This window comes from Sesamum indicum, linkage group LG11 (genome assembly GCF_026168435.1).
Source record: "Sesamum indicum cultivar Baizhima isolate 11 linkage group LG11, ASM2616843v1, whole genome shotgun sequence".
Taxonomy (NCBI): domain Eukaryota; kingdom Viridiplantae; phylum Streptophyta; class Magnoliopsida; order Lamiales; family Pedaliaceae; genus Sesamum; species Sesamum indicum.
This window is the reverse complement of record NC_142667.1, coordinates 17,141,051-17,155,673: the sequence shown is the minus strand read 5'-3', so window position 1 is coordinate 17,155,673 and position 14,623 is coordinate 17,141,051. Positions and strand designations below refer to the sequence as shown.

Sequence of the window (14,623 nt, the reverse complement as noted above, 5' to 3'; positions counted from 1 at the left end):
ATGCATATATCTAAAATGTAGCGGCTTCATTAATAATATGAACATCTACTTGGTTTACAAATCTCAAAATTTCACCCACCACAACCACATGACCCTCTATCTTAAATTCATAATTTCTCCATCATATCATATTGGTGGTGGGGCAGGGGCGGGGGCAAGGCAATATAGCTGAATGAATGGTAATGGTAGGAGGATGCAAAAATTGATTGGCAGATAGTGATAATGATTCAGTAACCACGTTATCAGCTCAGCCTCCGAATCTCATATTGCCATCACATCCTTCCTCTCACTTCATTCTAACATCCACTACTACTACTCCTCCCATTTCCAAAAACCAAAAAGAATAAACAAATAATTCTTTAATATAACACTATCACTCTGAATAAGATTATTATTGTAAATAATATTTAGAGTAGTGAGTGATGATGAGGTAGTAAGTAATGGAGAGCACATGAGGATGAGGTGGTGTCTGTATTTCATGTGTGTGTGTGTGTGCTTTTTTAACAATGAAATTCAGATGAACATGGGGGGTTTGGGTTTGGGTTTGCCTCTTTCTCCATTGCTCAGCAGTGCAGCTGATGATGAGCTACATCATCTACACTACACTCGCACCCCTCCCACCTCTTCACTCTTCACTCTTCTCTCATTCTCACAAATACAAAAATACACACAGATCTGATGATGTAGGTATCTCTCTCCTCTCCAGTCAGGCACCCACGCACATGATTCACCCATCTTACGGCGCCCTATTAACTAATAATATAATAAATAGCCTCTTGTTGGTTGGATCTCCATTTTTACTCTTCACCACCATGCTCTGACTTCTTCCCTCCCCTCCCACTGCTCCCCATGAACCGCACCTTGAGGGAATCTCTCATCTCTGGCCCCCGCAACAACCACCGCCGTGGTCTCAGCCTCAACGCTCCTCCTAATTCCGCCGATGATCATCTAGATCTCTTCTCCAAAAGTCGCCGCAGTCTCTCCCTCGCCTCCTCCGACGAGTCTGATGGTACTTCTTCCCATCTCCTTATCTCTTTTTATTCTCACTCCTCTGGGTTGTGCTGCTCACTAACCCACTATATATTACAAATTTATTTCCAAGCACTCCCCGCTTTTTTGCCTTGCTGCTTTTGGCGTTATCTGGTGTTGTTAATATATTAGTGTAGTGTATTACTACATACTACGCGACGACGTCGTGCCCTGCGCTTTCCTTTAAACTCTATACTCGCCGACGCTTTTTCTTTGATTTGATCTATCCTCCATTATCTTCCTTCATGCCTCGATTCATTTCCGTAAATTGTTGCCTCTGTTTCTTCATGTTGCTTTTTAGCTGCTTTATTCCCCTAATTTGGGTGATTAACGTGTTTAGTATCGGTGAAATTGGGGAGACTCTCCATCGGATCAGCAAAACAGGGGAAAAGTGGATTGGATGATTTATTGTCATCAGCTGATGGAGGAAAGCACGACTATGATTGGTAATTCCTTATTTCTTTTTTCTTCTTCAATTTATGATCAGATCTAGCTCATTCCTCAAGTGTTATCTCCCTCTAATTGCCTTATAAATTTCCTCTTGCCATTGACCACCACGAAACAACTCTAGAAAAAGATATAATCGCGTGACTTGTTGTTTAGCTGGCTTCAAACAACCCTCGCATGTGTATTAGGAAATAGATCTGTGATCTATTCACTTATTTTTCCGTTTGTTTCAGATAAATCTCACATGCCTGCTCTATCTTCTTTCCTGATAGTTATTACTACTACTAGTTTATGCCAAGTGTTTAGCTAATTTTGAGAGGCATATCCAAAATCAGCAATAGTTCAGATGAAAAATTCATATCCATTTTACTTTCAGAGATTTGTTTAATGCTATACAATACAGTGCTGAAGGAAACTTGTCTCTTCAGATTAAATAAGATCGAATGTTAATAAGTTGGAAATTAACTTAATAGACCGTATTCAGATAGTTATTGCACATAGCCAATGAATAGGAAAAGTTGGGATCGAAATAATGGGAGAGCACTGACAAGTAAATGGGAAAGGTTAGCATGCTTTACAATGCTCTTTTTTACCCATAAATTTTAAATGTGGAAACTTGGAATGTACTCTTTGGGAGCACGCACTTGAGCAATCTTGATTGACATAGTGCACTCAGGCGACCTTTCAATATCATCACAAAAAGTGTTTGGAACATGTTCATCCCATTGTTAATCCAATGAGATCCGGTAGATAACAACAGACTATTGGATTCAGAATCTAAGGATAATCTGCTGCATTAATTGTTAAATGAAATTTATGTTAGTTGAATAGTTTCAGCCTAGATTATTTCGGTGATTGATCTATTAATTGATTATACCTTCTTGTATCTGATAGGCTTCTTACTCCTCCTGGAACTCCGCTGGTCCCTTCTTCGGATGGAAATGAATCTCAAATGGGTCTCATGGCTCCAAGAAGTGGTCCATTGGTCAGATCAATCTCAACGACCAAAGCCTCACGGGTATGCCACCTGTCTCCTTTGCAGTATATAAGGTTCCAGCAAATTGCTCTTGCTCTTTGCTCTCTGTTATTTTTATGTTGATTATGAATACTTTCAATTGTTGTCCTTGCTTAATTGACTTACTATTTTCTATCATTTAGTATAAAAGAACAGTATGCTATTTGCAGTCCAGTGCTTCTAAACTTGAACTTTACATTGTTTACTCTCTTGGCGACAAATTTCATGCAAATAATTTAACTGCAAAAAGTGTACCAATTACAGTTATCAGTATCTCAGTCAGAGAACAACCATGTCACAAAACCGACCCGAAGCAGTTCGGTGACTAGACCTTCTGTCTCCAGTTCCCAGTACAGCTCCTACTCCAATAAATCAACCTCCATTCTTAACACAAGCTCTGCTTCTGTTTCCTCTTATATTAGACCATCCACTCCTACCAATCGCTCTTCATCTAGTGCGAGACCTTCAACCCCTTCTGCTCGACCAGCGTCAAGATCGACAACACCTTCTAAACCCCGTCCTGCCCTCAGCACATCTTCGGCTGATAAACCAAGACCGCCCCAAAACTCAAGACCATCTACTCCTACTTCTAGGCCACAAATCTCTGCAAACTTGAATTCTCCTGCTACTCGTTCTACATCAAGGCCGTCAACACCTACTCGCCGGAATCCCACACCATCTTTAGCTTCTATTTCTGGACCTTCAACCCCAGGTGGACGTAGCCTCACAAATGGACGCGGTGTTGCTTCAGTTTCTCGCCCAAGCTCCCCTGGACCACGAGTTCGGGCCTCACCACAGCCAATTGTGCTCCCCGATTTCCCACTTGAAACACCACCAAACCTCCGAACAACTTTGCCAGACAGACCATTATCTGCTGGTAGGTCCAGACCAGGTGCGGCACTTACTGGAAAAGGGAATATAGAGCCTACACCTAATACTGCTACCGTTACTAGGAGACATTCATCACCAATGGTCAGCAGGGGAAGACTTGCAGAACCCACTGGAAGGGGTCGAACACCTGCCAATGGACAACTGACTGATGCAATGGACTCTAAGAGAGAGTTGTCAACACGGAAATCTGTAAAGGCATCCACAGATAGCACAGGGTTTGGCCGGACAATTTCAAAGAAATCCCTTGACATGGCTATACGTCATATGGTACTTATCTCTGAACTTTCAACAGTTCTTTTGACATCTTTTATGTTAAGTGACTAAATTATTTAATTCTAAAAAATGAAGGTTGCCTGTTGTGCTGTATGTGAACACAAAAGAGAAAATCTTTTGCACTCTGAAACAGTTCAATTCTTCCTTTCATATGCATGACAATCATCATCACCATTGCATCCACTAGCATCCTTAGTTTCTGGTAATCAGGATGCTGGACAGAGCAATGATATACTGAATTTTGTCTGTTTCTGATGAAAGTGAACATTATGTTGCGCCAATTCAGATACAATCATTTAGCCTCCACATCACAATTCAATCACGGAATACGAATCACTAGTCTTTTATGCTTTATCATTCTCAAAGATCTTCCAAATCTATTGCAGGATATAAGAAATGGCAGCAATGGTTTTCGTCCCCTTACAGGCTCAAATCTATTCCCTCAAAGCATTCGATCCACCAACCAGAAAAACCAACCAGGTGCTGCATCTGCAAATGGAAACCTGTCTATCAGTAGTAATGGGGCAATTGCAGAAAACGGAAACCGGTTTTCTGAAAGTGGGAGTGAGGAAGAGAAATCTCAATCTTCCGCAAAACTGAGCAACATTGATATTTATGAAAGTTCTCGTTATGACATGATCCTTCTCAAAGAGGATCTAAAGAACACGAATTGGCTTCATAGTCTTGACGATAAGTCTGACCAAGGATCCATCTTTGATACTGGATTTGAACTTCTACCAGAACCTTTTGATCCTTTATAACCTCATGAAGATCTTGGGTTTTATTTCAGTCATCATCCTTCATGATTTTATTTTCAAATTCTTATTCTTTCCATGAAAGGTTGGGAGATAAAACTATGTGGTATACCTGCTGAGAATTCATTATTATGAGCAAAAAGTCATACTTATGTAATGTGGTTTGACAGATAAAGAATTGTTTGTCTTCGCTTGTTACACCCAAAAAAATTGAATGGCGTTCCTATGAACAATGTTTGTAGGATAAATTCTACCTGGGTAGGAGAGAAGGCAGAAAATAGAACTGTCTTTTGGTGATAGTATTCTGGTGCCAGCCTAAACTTCTTGTGTTACATTCTATATTGTGATTATCTCCCTTTTCAGGGATGGATTTGGTGAACCGAAAGTCATCACATATGTTTTGTTCTTCGCCACCTAATGGACAGTTATGCTTCTGGATGTATCTGTTAGATATATGCTAGTTGCTTCATTGATGGTGGTTTGTTCTTGGGTGCTAAGGTTAAGGGCAACTAATACTAAATACTTGTGTTTCTTAAATTTTGACAATTATGAAATACCATGTAAAAGGGACAGCAGCAGCATTGATGGATACAAATGTAATCCCAGTATAGTACCGTCTTTCATCTAGTAATAAATGTGTTCCCACTGACATGCGTATATTGTATACGACATTTTAGGTAAAAAATTATAATTGATGACATGAAATGCTCTGGGTAGGTGGTTTGAGGGTGTCTACTTGGGGGAAGTGCTCCTGCGTTGCACGATGATCACCGGGCGCCAATTCTGTTGGCCATTAAATATGGAGTTTCCCAGCACCAACCAATCATGTGCTTCTGCTACCCATTCCCAGTATGATATTATATCTTGTTTCTCCCGACGCTCTCCATTTACCAAAAAACCATGTTGATGTTCTCGGCAGTTTTAATCGAGTTGTATAGAAATTCTTAATCAGGGTCTGCTGCCAGTGAAATGGTACGCTAAGTTAGTGTTGGTCCATATATGAAGATGGATGTCAGAGAGAGTATTAGGTGGGGTCGAAAATCTAATTCTAGTTTTTTCGTTTTTACTTATATTAAAGTATGGAGGGGATTACCAACCCCAACTGCCGCTGCTTCGTCAACGGTTTAAACTATTTTTTAAGATGAGGAATCGATATTATCATAAGTGGGGTGGCATTTCTTCAGTCATCGCCCAATAATTAGATGGACTGTAGGTAGTTATAGAATTATACGAGTGCTTTCTTTACGATGTGCATGTGGGTTCTCTCTCTCTCTCTCTCTCATTTTCATGAGAAACAATAATCTCAACTTGAACAACCCCATGCCCCATATGCCATTATATCAGAATCCAAACCAAATTCCTTAGCGCGTTAATATTGGTTTTAAATTAGATGAAAATTAGTTGTATCTTACGCTATCCCGTTCTGCTGCTTCAGCCCAACAATAAAGATTAAAGAGAAGACATGGAGATTGGTGCAGTTAATTCCGGTTGCTTGACGAAGAAGCCCCCAAATGACTTAAAAAACCATTCTCTCAAGAAAAGAAAATCTTCGGATCCGTTCAACTATACCAAAACACTTTCTCTCTCTCCTTTCTTTTCTTGTTTGTTCCAACAAGTTATATACCATCTTCCTTCTTGACCGTACAGAAAAGAGGGAATCCAATTTACAGCAAAAGTTGTAATAATGCCGTTGGAGCTGGACGTTGAGTTAGGGAGGAAAAATGTATGTATGTAGCGTACTCTACTCCATCTCTCTCTCTTTTTAAGTTGAGGGACAGGGAACAGGGGACAGGGGACGACTCTATCTTAATTATCCCACCATCTCTTTCCAATTCCTGTATAACACTGGTGTCTGGAACTCATCAAGGTTAAGGCATTCAGCTTCTTTAATTAATTCCCTCTTCCCTCTTCTCTCTACGTCTATATATATATATATATATGTTTCTGCAATTGTTGTGTGATGTAGTGTGCACTGTTTCTTCTTGTCTTGTGGTCAAATTTTAATGTTGGTGGGGCCTCACTGTCTTTGCTTTAAAAGAATCGTGGCTAGCTTAGCTGTTGAACACAACAATCTGCATATACCCAATTTTTTGAAGTCTGGGAGTGTAATAAGCCTCCTTGAACAGAAAAAAAATTAAGTTTTGTCAATGGACTTACAATGTAGATTATAATGGTGTTGTTAAATGATGTTATATACGTACCTTTCACCTATTCCTTCCTTCCTGCAGGAGCAATAAATGCTGCTGAAACCTGCTGCAGCTTCAGCTTCCTTGTAATCAGAATTAATGATGAAGCTGCTGCTCCTGCTTTCTTCTTCTTCTTTCTATTTGTTCTTCTTCTACCTATTACTAGCGCCAACCATCACTTACACCATCGCAGACCTCAAATCAGACACACAAGCCCTTCTTGATTTTGCTTCTGCAGTAGCTCATGCTCCAAAACTTAACTGGAAGAATACTTCTTCAGTTTGCAGCTCTTGGGTTGGTGTCTCCTGCACTTCCGATGCTACTCGTGTTATGGCACTTCGTCTTCCTGCCTTTGGTCTCATTGGTCCTATTCCACAAAACACCTTAGGCAGATTGGACGCTCTCATCACCCTCAGCCTTCGATCCAATTACCTCAATGCCACTCTTCCCTCCGACCTTCTCTCTCTTGCTTCCCTCCGCTATATCAACCTCCAACACAACCACTTCTCCGGTCATATTCCCTCTTTTCTTTCTACTCACCTTAATGTCATTGATTTTTCATTCAACTCCTTAACAGGTAACATCCCCCTTACAATTCAAAATCTTACATATCTTACCACTTTATACCTCCAAAACAACTCTCTCTCCGGTCCCATTCCTGATCTCAACCTTCCAAAGCTTAACCAATTGAATTTTAGCAATAACAATCTCAACGGTTCCGTTCCATCTCATCTCCGCACATTTCCTGCTTCGTCATTCACTGGAAACTCTATGTTGTGTGGGACGCCCCTGGATAACTGCCCTTCACCTTCACCTTCACCTTTTCCTTCTCCTGGGCGCAGCCCATTTTCTCCAATAATCCCTCAAAGCCACAAGGCCAAGAAAAGTTTAAGCACAGGAGCTATAGTTGCAATTGGAGTAGGGAGCGCCACGGTGCTAGTTGCTCTAGCTTCGGTGATGTTGGTATGCTGTGTGAAGCGGAATAGAAGTGCTACAGATGGAGGGCTAAAAGGAAAATCAGCATTTCAAGGGCCAGGGAGACGTGAGACGGCTAAGGAAGACTTTGGGAGTGGAGTCCAAGAGGCCGAAAAGAACAAATTGGTGTTCTTTGAAGGTAGTTCCTATAATTTCAATCTTGAGGATTTATTGAGAGCTTCAGCTGAGGTGCTAGGAAAAGGAAGCTATGGTACAACCTATACAGCTGTCTTAGAAGAAGGCACGACGGTGGTGGTGAAGCGTCTCAGGGAGGTGGTTGCTGGGAAAAGAGAATTTGAACAACAGATGAAGGCAATTGGGAGGATGAGTCATCACCCCAATGTTGTTCCCCTTCGAGCTTATTACTATTCCAAGGATGAGAAACTCCTCATTTATGACCATGTACCTGGCGGCAGCTTGTCCGCCCAACTCCATGGTACCTATCCAATCTCCAAGCTCCGATCTCCTCCTCATTTTGGCCAACTTGCATAACATTCTTTTTAAGTTCAGGGACTTAATACTGTGCCTTCACACAGAAGTGTGTTATTTTCCATTTATGCTATGATGATTGATGTCTGCAGGGAACAGGGACTCTGGAAGAATTCTTGACTGGGACTCAAGGGTAAAAATTTCCCTGGGAGCGGCCAAGGGAGTGGCGCATATCCATTCTACTGCTGGTGGTAAACAGACTCATGGAAACATCAAGTCTTCCAATGTCCTCCTCACCCAAGATTTCAATGGATGCATTACAGATTTCGGTCTTACTCCTCTAATGGGAATAATCCCTACAATTCCATCAAGAAGTGCTGGTTATCGAGCACCCGAGGTCACTGAAACTAGGAAATCTACTCAAAAGTCAGATGTTTACAGTTTTGGTGTTCTTCTCCTGGAATTGCTCACAGGTAAGGCACCAACTAAGTTAGTGGGCCAAGATGAGGTAGTAGATCTACCAAGATGGGTCCAGTCCGTTGTTAGGGAGGAATGGACTGCTGAGGTTTTCGATGCTGATCTGGTCAAGTATCAAAACATTGAAGAAGAAATGGTGCAAATGCTTCAGATTGCAATGAACTGTGTGGCACAGGTGCCAGACGCCAGACCTGCAATGGACGAAGTTGTTAAGATGATTGGGAAAATCCGGCCATCAGATTCCGAGAATCAATCATCATCAGAGAAGTCCATGAGCCTTAGTCCATCGTTGTAAAGATTGTTTCTTATCGCACCTAAGCTACAGATATTTCCATTCTCTATGAAAAACCAGTGCACGGACATTTCAGGTGTTATAATAATTTTTCCAACAGTAAGAAGTATCTGATTGTTCACTTTCACTGGCGAATCATGGGTAACATTACTAACAAGTCGATTTACATAGTCAACTATGATAATTAACATACAATAAAACAGTAAATTCATCTGTTTATACCCATCCTTTAAAACATCTGCAAAATAGCAAGTAAAGATGCTGTATAAACAGAGCCATATTTTCTTGGACACTGTTGTGGAGGTATCTATCGACTAAAAAAATGCACAAGATCCTATTTAGGTCCACGCCTTGCCGGATCTGTGGTGTCAGAGGCTTCGTCTTCTAAACAGTAGTGTTATAAGCCAGAGGTGGGTTTCAGTAGCCTGAATTTCAAGTGCTCCTATTGACTAAATCAGCTCCACTGACATACCTAGCAACAAATGATATTAAACGGAATGGAGCACCAATCAATGGAGCATCAGTGAGCGGAACATCAATCTCCTCATCAAGTTGAGCCACTTCTATATTTGTTTCCCTAACTTCATTCTCATCTAATGGAATTTGCACAATTTCATCAGCCTCTGATATTTCTACAAATTTTGCAAGTTCACTGTCACCATTCTGATTCACATGCTTGCTGTTCCTCTGATCTTCAATCATGATATCTTCCAAAGATTGGTTGCTGCCAGAGAAAGGCATCATCTGAGTAGCATCATATATAGAATCAGTAACCTGAGCTGTTCTGTGCCTATCATCAGCTCCAACTGCCCAATCAGGCTTAAGAACTGAGCCGCCAGCAATATCAGCAGACTGAGCCCCTGGAACAGAGCCAGTAGAGAAAACATATTCTGTTCTTGCACCACTTCGGTCAAGCTCAGCATACAACTCATTCACCTGATAATACAATTATCGTTTAGACAAAACTTTTAACATAAGATTTTCTATTTGGCTGGGACTCAAGGCACAACCCTACCACCAAAATAGATCATACACCACCTATTGGCAATAGAGTTTGGCAGTTACCTTTACAACAAGCTCTGAATTTTCTGATATCAGTTTCTCAACTAGTGCGCGTGCAGCTTCTATCTGGTAGTTCACGCCCCCATCTTCACAAGTCTGAATCAGAAGAAAAATTTACCAGAATGATGCACAGCATATACAAAATAATAATAACCACCAAAGTGAAAAAGAGTTGTTTCTTGAACGTCAAAATCTCAATAGCCACAAATGCAGAGAGCACAGAAGACAGAATATCTCACTGCTTTGTTGTTCTCAGAGGACTGAGGAAAACCAGCAGCATTCTTAAGATTGTTGATCTCTAACTTTAGACTGGAAACAATTTCAGTCAACTGTTGCTTTTCTTTTAAGAGACCCTCCCTTGATAGCTCCAGCTCAGTCACCTGCCAGGCTTTGATTTTAATTTCCAGTATCAGAATAAACAAGGATGCTTTGAGTAAATAGGCCAAAAGGATAGAAGTAGTATATACATTATGCAGTAGCATTTCAATCATTTTCATAAATCCCAAGGAATTAAATTTATGAAAAGGGAGGCCTCGTCAACATGATCTCATCAATACCAAAGCATTACGTACTACTTGCAGAAGAAAATCTCGGGATCCATTTAACTTGATAAATTCCAAGCAAGACTTATAGGGTCAAGGGGAGAGGGCAAATGGGAAGTCATTTTCATCTTCTTTCATGTGCAATGGAAGTACAGAATACGAGGAAGAAGGAGATCCTTTCCAACCCACACTAAGTTGCAATCTTTGCTAAGTCATTTCTCAACAAAACTGAACAAGATGGCAAGGGCCTATTGCTTCTGCAAAGTGTCCAGAAAAGCATTTGAATCATGGAACTCAGTAATATAAAGCAGACTGTAGTTGGTGACTAACACTAACACAATCCAAACAAATTGAAAGATAAAGATCTTTGGCAAACAAAATCTATTTAACCATTTAATTTTAACTAGATTATGCTGCTAGGGTAGGTACCTGAGCTTGTAAATTAGTGTTATCACTGGTCAGCCTGGTAATTGATTCCTTGGCCGAGTTCTGTCACAGTCCAAAACCCATACAGAGAATCAGTGTCTCCACAAATTATTTCTACTGACAATAGCAGGCGCTAAGCTTACACAGTAAGGTTAACATAACTGACGAATCATCTAATAGCTTTAAAGCAAAAGCCTCTTGTTTTCAACCAACTGAAAGCTGCTTTTCATTGTGAACAACAAATGTGAGATGGGAAAAACTACTGGACACATAAAAACTCCCCATCAAGCAAGACAATGTCTGTGTATGATTCACATATATATTTCATTTCATTTGACAGTGTTTTTAGCCGGAAGAAGAGTTCATAGTGCAAATATAGAAATTGATTGTTCAAAGTGGTCAATTTGGTTGCGAATTGCAGTGTTACAATAGAAGATGAAAATGGAGGTAGTACTGGAAGATAGAGGCTGGCAGTAACATTTAATAATACATGCTTAAATAGTCCTTATATGTTACTCTGGAAAATGAACTAGTAAATAACTAATAGTTTTGACTCCTACCTAAGTTTTTATTAACCAGACTTAGGCTAGCACTAGACAAACAAAAATCTGAACTTCAGCTTTGCAGCTGCCAAACTAGCATAGAAACCACCAGATTACGCTAGTGCCCTATAAATTTAGACAGAATGACAGAACAGATTTATGTTTCTGCTGGATACGGTTAGGCAACAAAAACCAACAATGACCATGCATTCCCTTCTGCCTTTATTTCTGTAGCTGCCAAAGGGAACAAACTAATAGCTCAAACATGGCTTCCAGTTTTCCAGAATGCAGCAGTTAAGGATGGGAAATAAGCATTTCCATCCAATAAAAGCAGTGTTAACCTCTTTCAGGATCAAGGAATCTCTTTCTTTTTCCAGCCGTCTTAGCTTTTCTTGTAAGCTCACCTGTGTTTAATGCTATAAGTTAATTCATTGAAACAATGCTAGCTCCTTATTTGCTAAATCATGATGAAGACCAAAACAACAGAAGTTTAAAGCAAGGATCTATTTAACTTCTTCTTCTTTTTTCTTTAGGTAAATGCAGACTCATTTTTACCCCTTTCAAATTCAAAAATGCAGCTTCTTCTACCAACCGATCAATTTTCTCCTCAAGGCCAGCCTGCAAGAGTGAAGTTTTGAACATCAAGATATAAGGTATAAACAAGTGAGGAAGTACAAGCAACGAAGAGCACTGGCATTCAGAGTAGAGAGGACATGCTGCTGGCAACAAAAAGTGATGTTTTGATATAATAATAATAATTGTGCAGAGTTCTAAATTTTGAGATTTCAGTACAATTTTAGAATCTTATGAAAGTCACCTCTTTCTGGACCCACGAATTCTTTTCATCCTCCAGTTGTAGAATTTTCATCTCCAGGCTAGCCTTAAATTATTCAGAACAATTTAGAAGACCAAAGTTCTTTCAGAAACAAAAAGAAAGGGAAAAAGCTTACTAATTTACTGTAAGACAGAACAAATTAATGAAGAGAATAAAGATATGTGTAGGCTTTTATTAACATATAACCTTCTCCCTTCAGAAATAATCCCATTATGTAATGTTACCTCTTTCTGCAGGTGAGCATCCATTTCCCTTTGCAATCGTTGAATTTTCTGTTCTCGACAACCCTGTAAAAGCCTTGAAAATATGAGCTACTTTCAGAAAGTATAAGAATCCCACAAGAAAAAGTATAATTGAATACCAGAGGGAACATATATGCAATCCAGAATTTCGATCTTATATAATCTGTTACTTTTATATAACTTACCTCTTTTTGGATTATTATGTTTTTTTCCTTTTCCAATTGAATAATTTTCCCCTTTAGGCTAGCCTGTGAAGTGAACACTGTCAGACACTACTTCCTTTCTGGATTCCTTGTATAAATATAAGAGGTGAAAAATTTATCGCATCCACAAAAAGAATTCAACTGATGGTGAATGTTAGTTTCTCTTAAATGCAATATATTTGACTACCTCGTTCTGCATTGATGCATTCTTTTCAATATGTAATTGTTTGATTTCTTCTTTTTGACTTGCCTGTGAAAGCAAAATATTCATTACATCTTTGACAAACAAAAAGAAATGTGCCAATCTAACGAATATTAAGCCAACTATCCAGAGTCTGTAAACAAAAGCATTCCCTGGTAATTTAATTATATATTACCTCTTTTTGTGAATTTTCATCCTTTTCATTCAGCAACTGGTTGATTTTTTCCTTAAGGAGAGCCTGTAAATATACATTAGATATACACTGAGTAAAACAAGTAAATGATAAGAGGAGAAAAAACAAAGAAGACAAAAGGTAATATAACCAAAAGAAGTAAAGCTGGACCAACCTCTTTCTTTGTCTGTGCATTCTTTTCTGCTTGCAGTTCTTTAATTTTTTCTTGAAAGCTAGCCTATATCATAAAACTTGAGGTTAATAGTTTTTCATAAGAATGTTAAAAACAATGATTTCATATGATAACTTATGAAAATAGTACTATATAGATCAGTAATGTCCTTACTTCTTTGTCCAGCCAAGACTGTTTCTCGGCTTTGGCCAAATTTGTCTGCAAACAAAGTGGAAAATCACGGGACACATATGAAATAAAATGTGAAAAAGGGTTTATAATTGATACTCTCATTGAGATGCAACCTCAAGCAGGCGCACTAACAGACATACACGGAAGACAAAATAAACTCACTCCTTCAAGTCCATTAGCAAGATGCTCATCCCTATCTACAACTATGTGCCCTCCAGTATCATTTTCTATAGTCCGTGAAACTTGACCGTTCTCTTGGCCTATGTATGAAACATGGCCTTGACTACCAGACGCTGATTCCCTGGCATCAAGTGTGACATTTTCTGTCGGTTTAGTAGCCTGCTTATTCTTCTTCTTCTTGTTTTTCTTCTTCTTCTTGTCTTCCTCCATAAGTGGATAATATCAAATATTGACAACTCCAGTGAGCAGTTGTGTCAAAGTTGCACCAAGCTCAATCTGTTAGGTTCTAAAAGCAGTTAGAGTAGCGGCATAAAAAGCTAAACTTTGTTTTCTTAGAATGCAACTGACATTGTAAAGATGATGGGGTTCAGAAGTTTCCTAAGCATGTGATTCAATGACACTGAAAAATCCAAACATGTAATAGCATGCATACGGACACGGAAACCAGGATAACAGTCCTATCATCGATCGAAGAAAAAATAACAAGAAGTAAACAAATAGAGTATGAAATTACACAAGTGATAGAAAATACAGCATCAGATCCCCAAGCCAAATAAAATTGAACACCTTCCGCAGGTCAGTGTTGGATACCGGTTTTCTCAAGGATATGAGGGTGAATGAAATCAGATCAAGAAGAAGCTTTCCACAAAAAATTCGGATTTCAGAAGAAACTGAGTTGGGGTATTCAACATTGAAAAAGGCAAAAGTAAAAAATAAAAATCAAACGCACATCATTATGAACATGTAGGTAGAAATCCGGAAGGATAACAGTAAAAACAAAGATTAAATATTAGTATGAGGAATGGATCGGAATGAAGTGGGGTTTGGGGAGGTACACACAGGGAAGCTGTGCAACGGCGGAAAAAATAAAGGAAAAAGGATTGGCGTACGCTGAAATGAAGAAAGCCTTTGGCGAGAGGCTGAGGGGCTTTTGTTCTTCAATCCAAATTGAAGCTTCTGAATTCTGATTTAGACAAAAGTGAGAATGAGATTTGGAGAGTGCATTTGTAGGTTTCAGTTTCACTACCCGCACCCCACCCCACCCCACCCACATTATAAACAAAAAAACTATAATTATGTGATT

General features: G+C 39.4%; 3 protein-coding genes across 7 annotated transcripts; 2 read left to right on the top strand and 1 right to left on the bottom strand.

Moving 5' to 3' along the window:
• Positions 1 to 188: 188 nt before the first annotated feature.
• LOC105174686 (serine/arginine repetitive matrix-like protein) lies at positions 189 to 4,852 on the top strand. 2 transcript variants are annotated; one of them, XM_011096868.3, is made up of 5 exons: positions 189 to 1,009; positions 1,370 to 1,475; positions 2,371 to 2,494; positions 2,756 to 3,649; positions 4,042 to 4,852. In XM_011096868.3, the coding sequence occupies exons 1-5, from the start codon at positions 850 to 852 to the stop codon at positions 4,414 to 4,416; spliced, it is 1,659 nt and encodes a 552-aa protein (XP_011095170.1). In that variant the 5' UTR covers positions 189 to 849; the 3' UTR covers positions 4,417 to 4,852. The 2 variants fall into 2 exon arrangements, with proteins under 2 accessions (XP_011095170.1, XP_088731400.1); XM_088875274.1 differs by lacking the exon at positions 189 to 1,009 and adding an exon at positions 1,045 to 1,292.
• A 1,291-nt stretch (positions 4,853 to 6,143) lies between these two features.
• LOC105174684 (putative inactive receptor kinase At5g58300) lies at positions 6,144 to 8,896 on the top strand. Its single transcript, XM_011096863.3, has 3 exons — positions 6,144 to 6,277; positions 6,639 to 8,007; positions 8,153 to 8,896. Exons 2-3 carry the CDS (start codon positions 6,696 to 6,698, stop codon positions 8,770 to 8,772), a joined length of 1,932 nt encoding a protein of 643 aa, XP_011095165.1. The 5' UTR covers positions 6,144 to 6,277; positions 6,639 to 6,695; the 3' UTR covers positions 8,773 to 8,896.
• Positions 8,892 to 14,589, bottom strand: LOC105174685 (Mitochondrial ATP synthase D chain-related protein). 4 transcript variants are annotated; one of them, XM_011096865.3, is made up of 15 exons: positions 14,430 to 14,589; positions 13,522 to 13,815; positions 13,342 to 13,386; positions 13,171 to 13,233; positions 12,999 to 13,061; positions 12,809 to 12,871; positions 12,604 to 12,666; positions 12,401 to 12,463; positions 12,159 to 12,221; positions 11,897 to 11,959; positions 11,683 to 11,745; positions 10,803 to 10,862; positions 10,071 to 10,211; positions 9,835 to 9,927; positions 8,892 to 9,705 (listed from the first exon to the last, which is right to left on the bottom strand). In XM_011096865.3, exons 2-15 carry the CDS (start codon positions 13,747 to 13,749, stop codon positions 9,202 to 9,204), a joined length of 1,575 nt encoding a protein of 524 aa, XP_011095167.1. In that variant the 5' UTR covers positions 13,750 to 13,815; positions 14,430 to 14,589; the 3' UTR covers positions 8,892 to 9,201. The 4 variants fall into 4 exon arrangements, with proteins under 4 accessions (XP_011095167.1, XP_020553266.1, XP_011095168.1 ...); XM_020697607.2 differs by lacking the exon at positions 14,430 to 14,589 and adding an exon at positions 14,054 to 14,396; XM_011096866.3 differs by lacking the exon at positions 12,604 to 12,666.
• Positions 14,590 to 14,623: the final 34 nt, after the last annotated feature.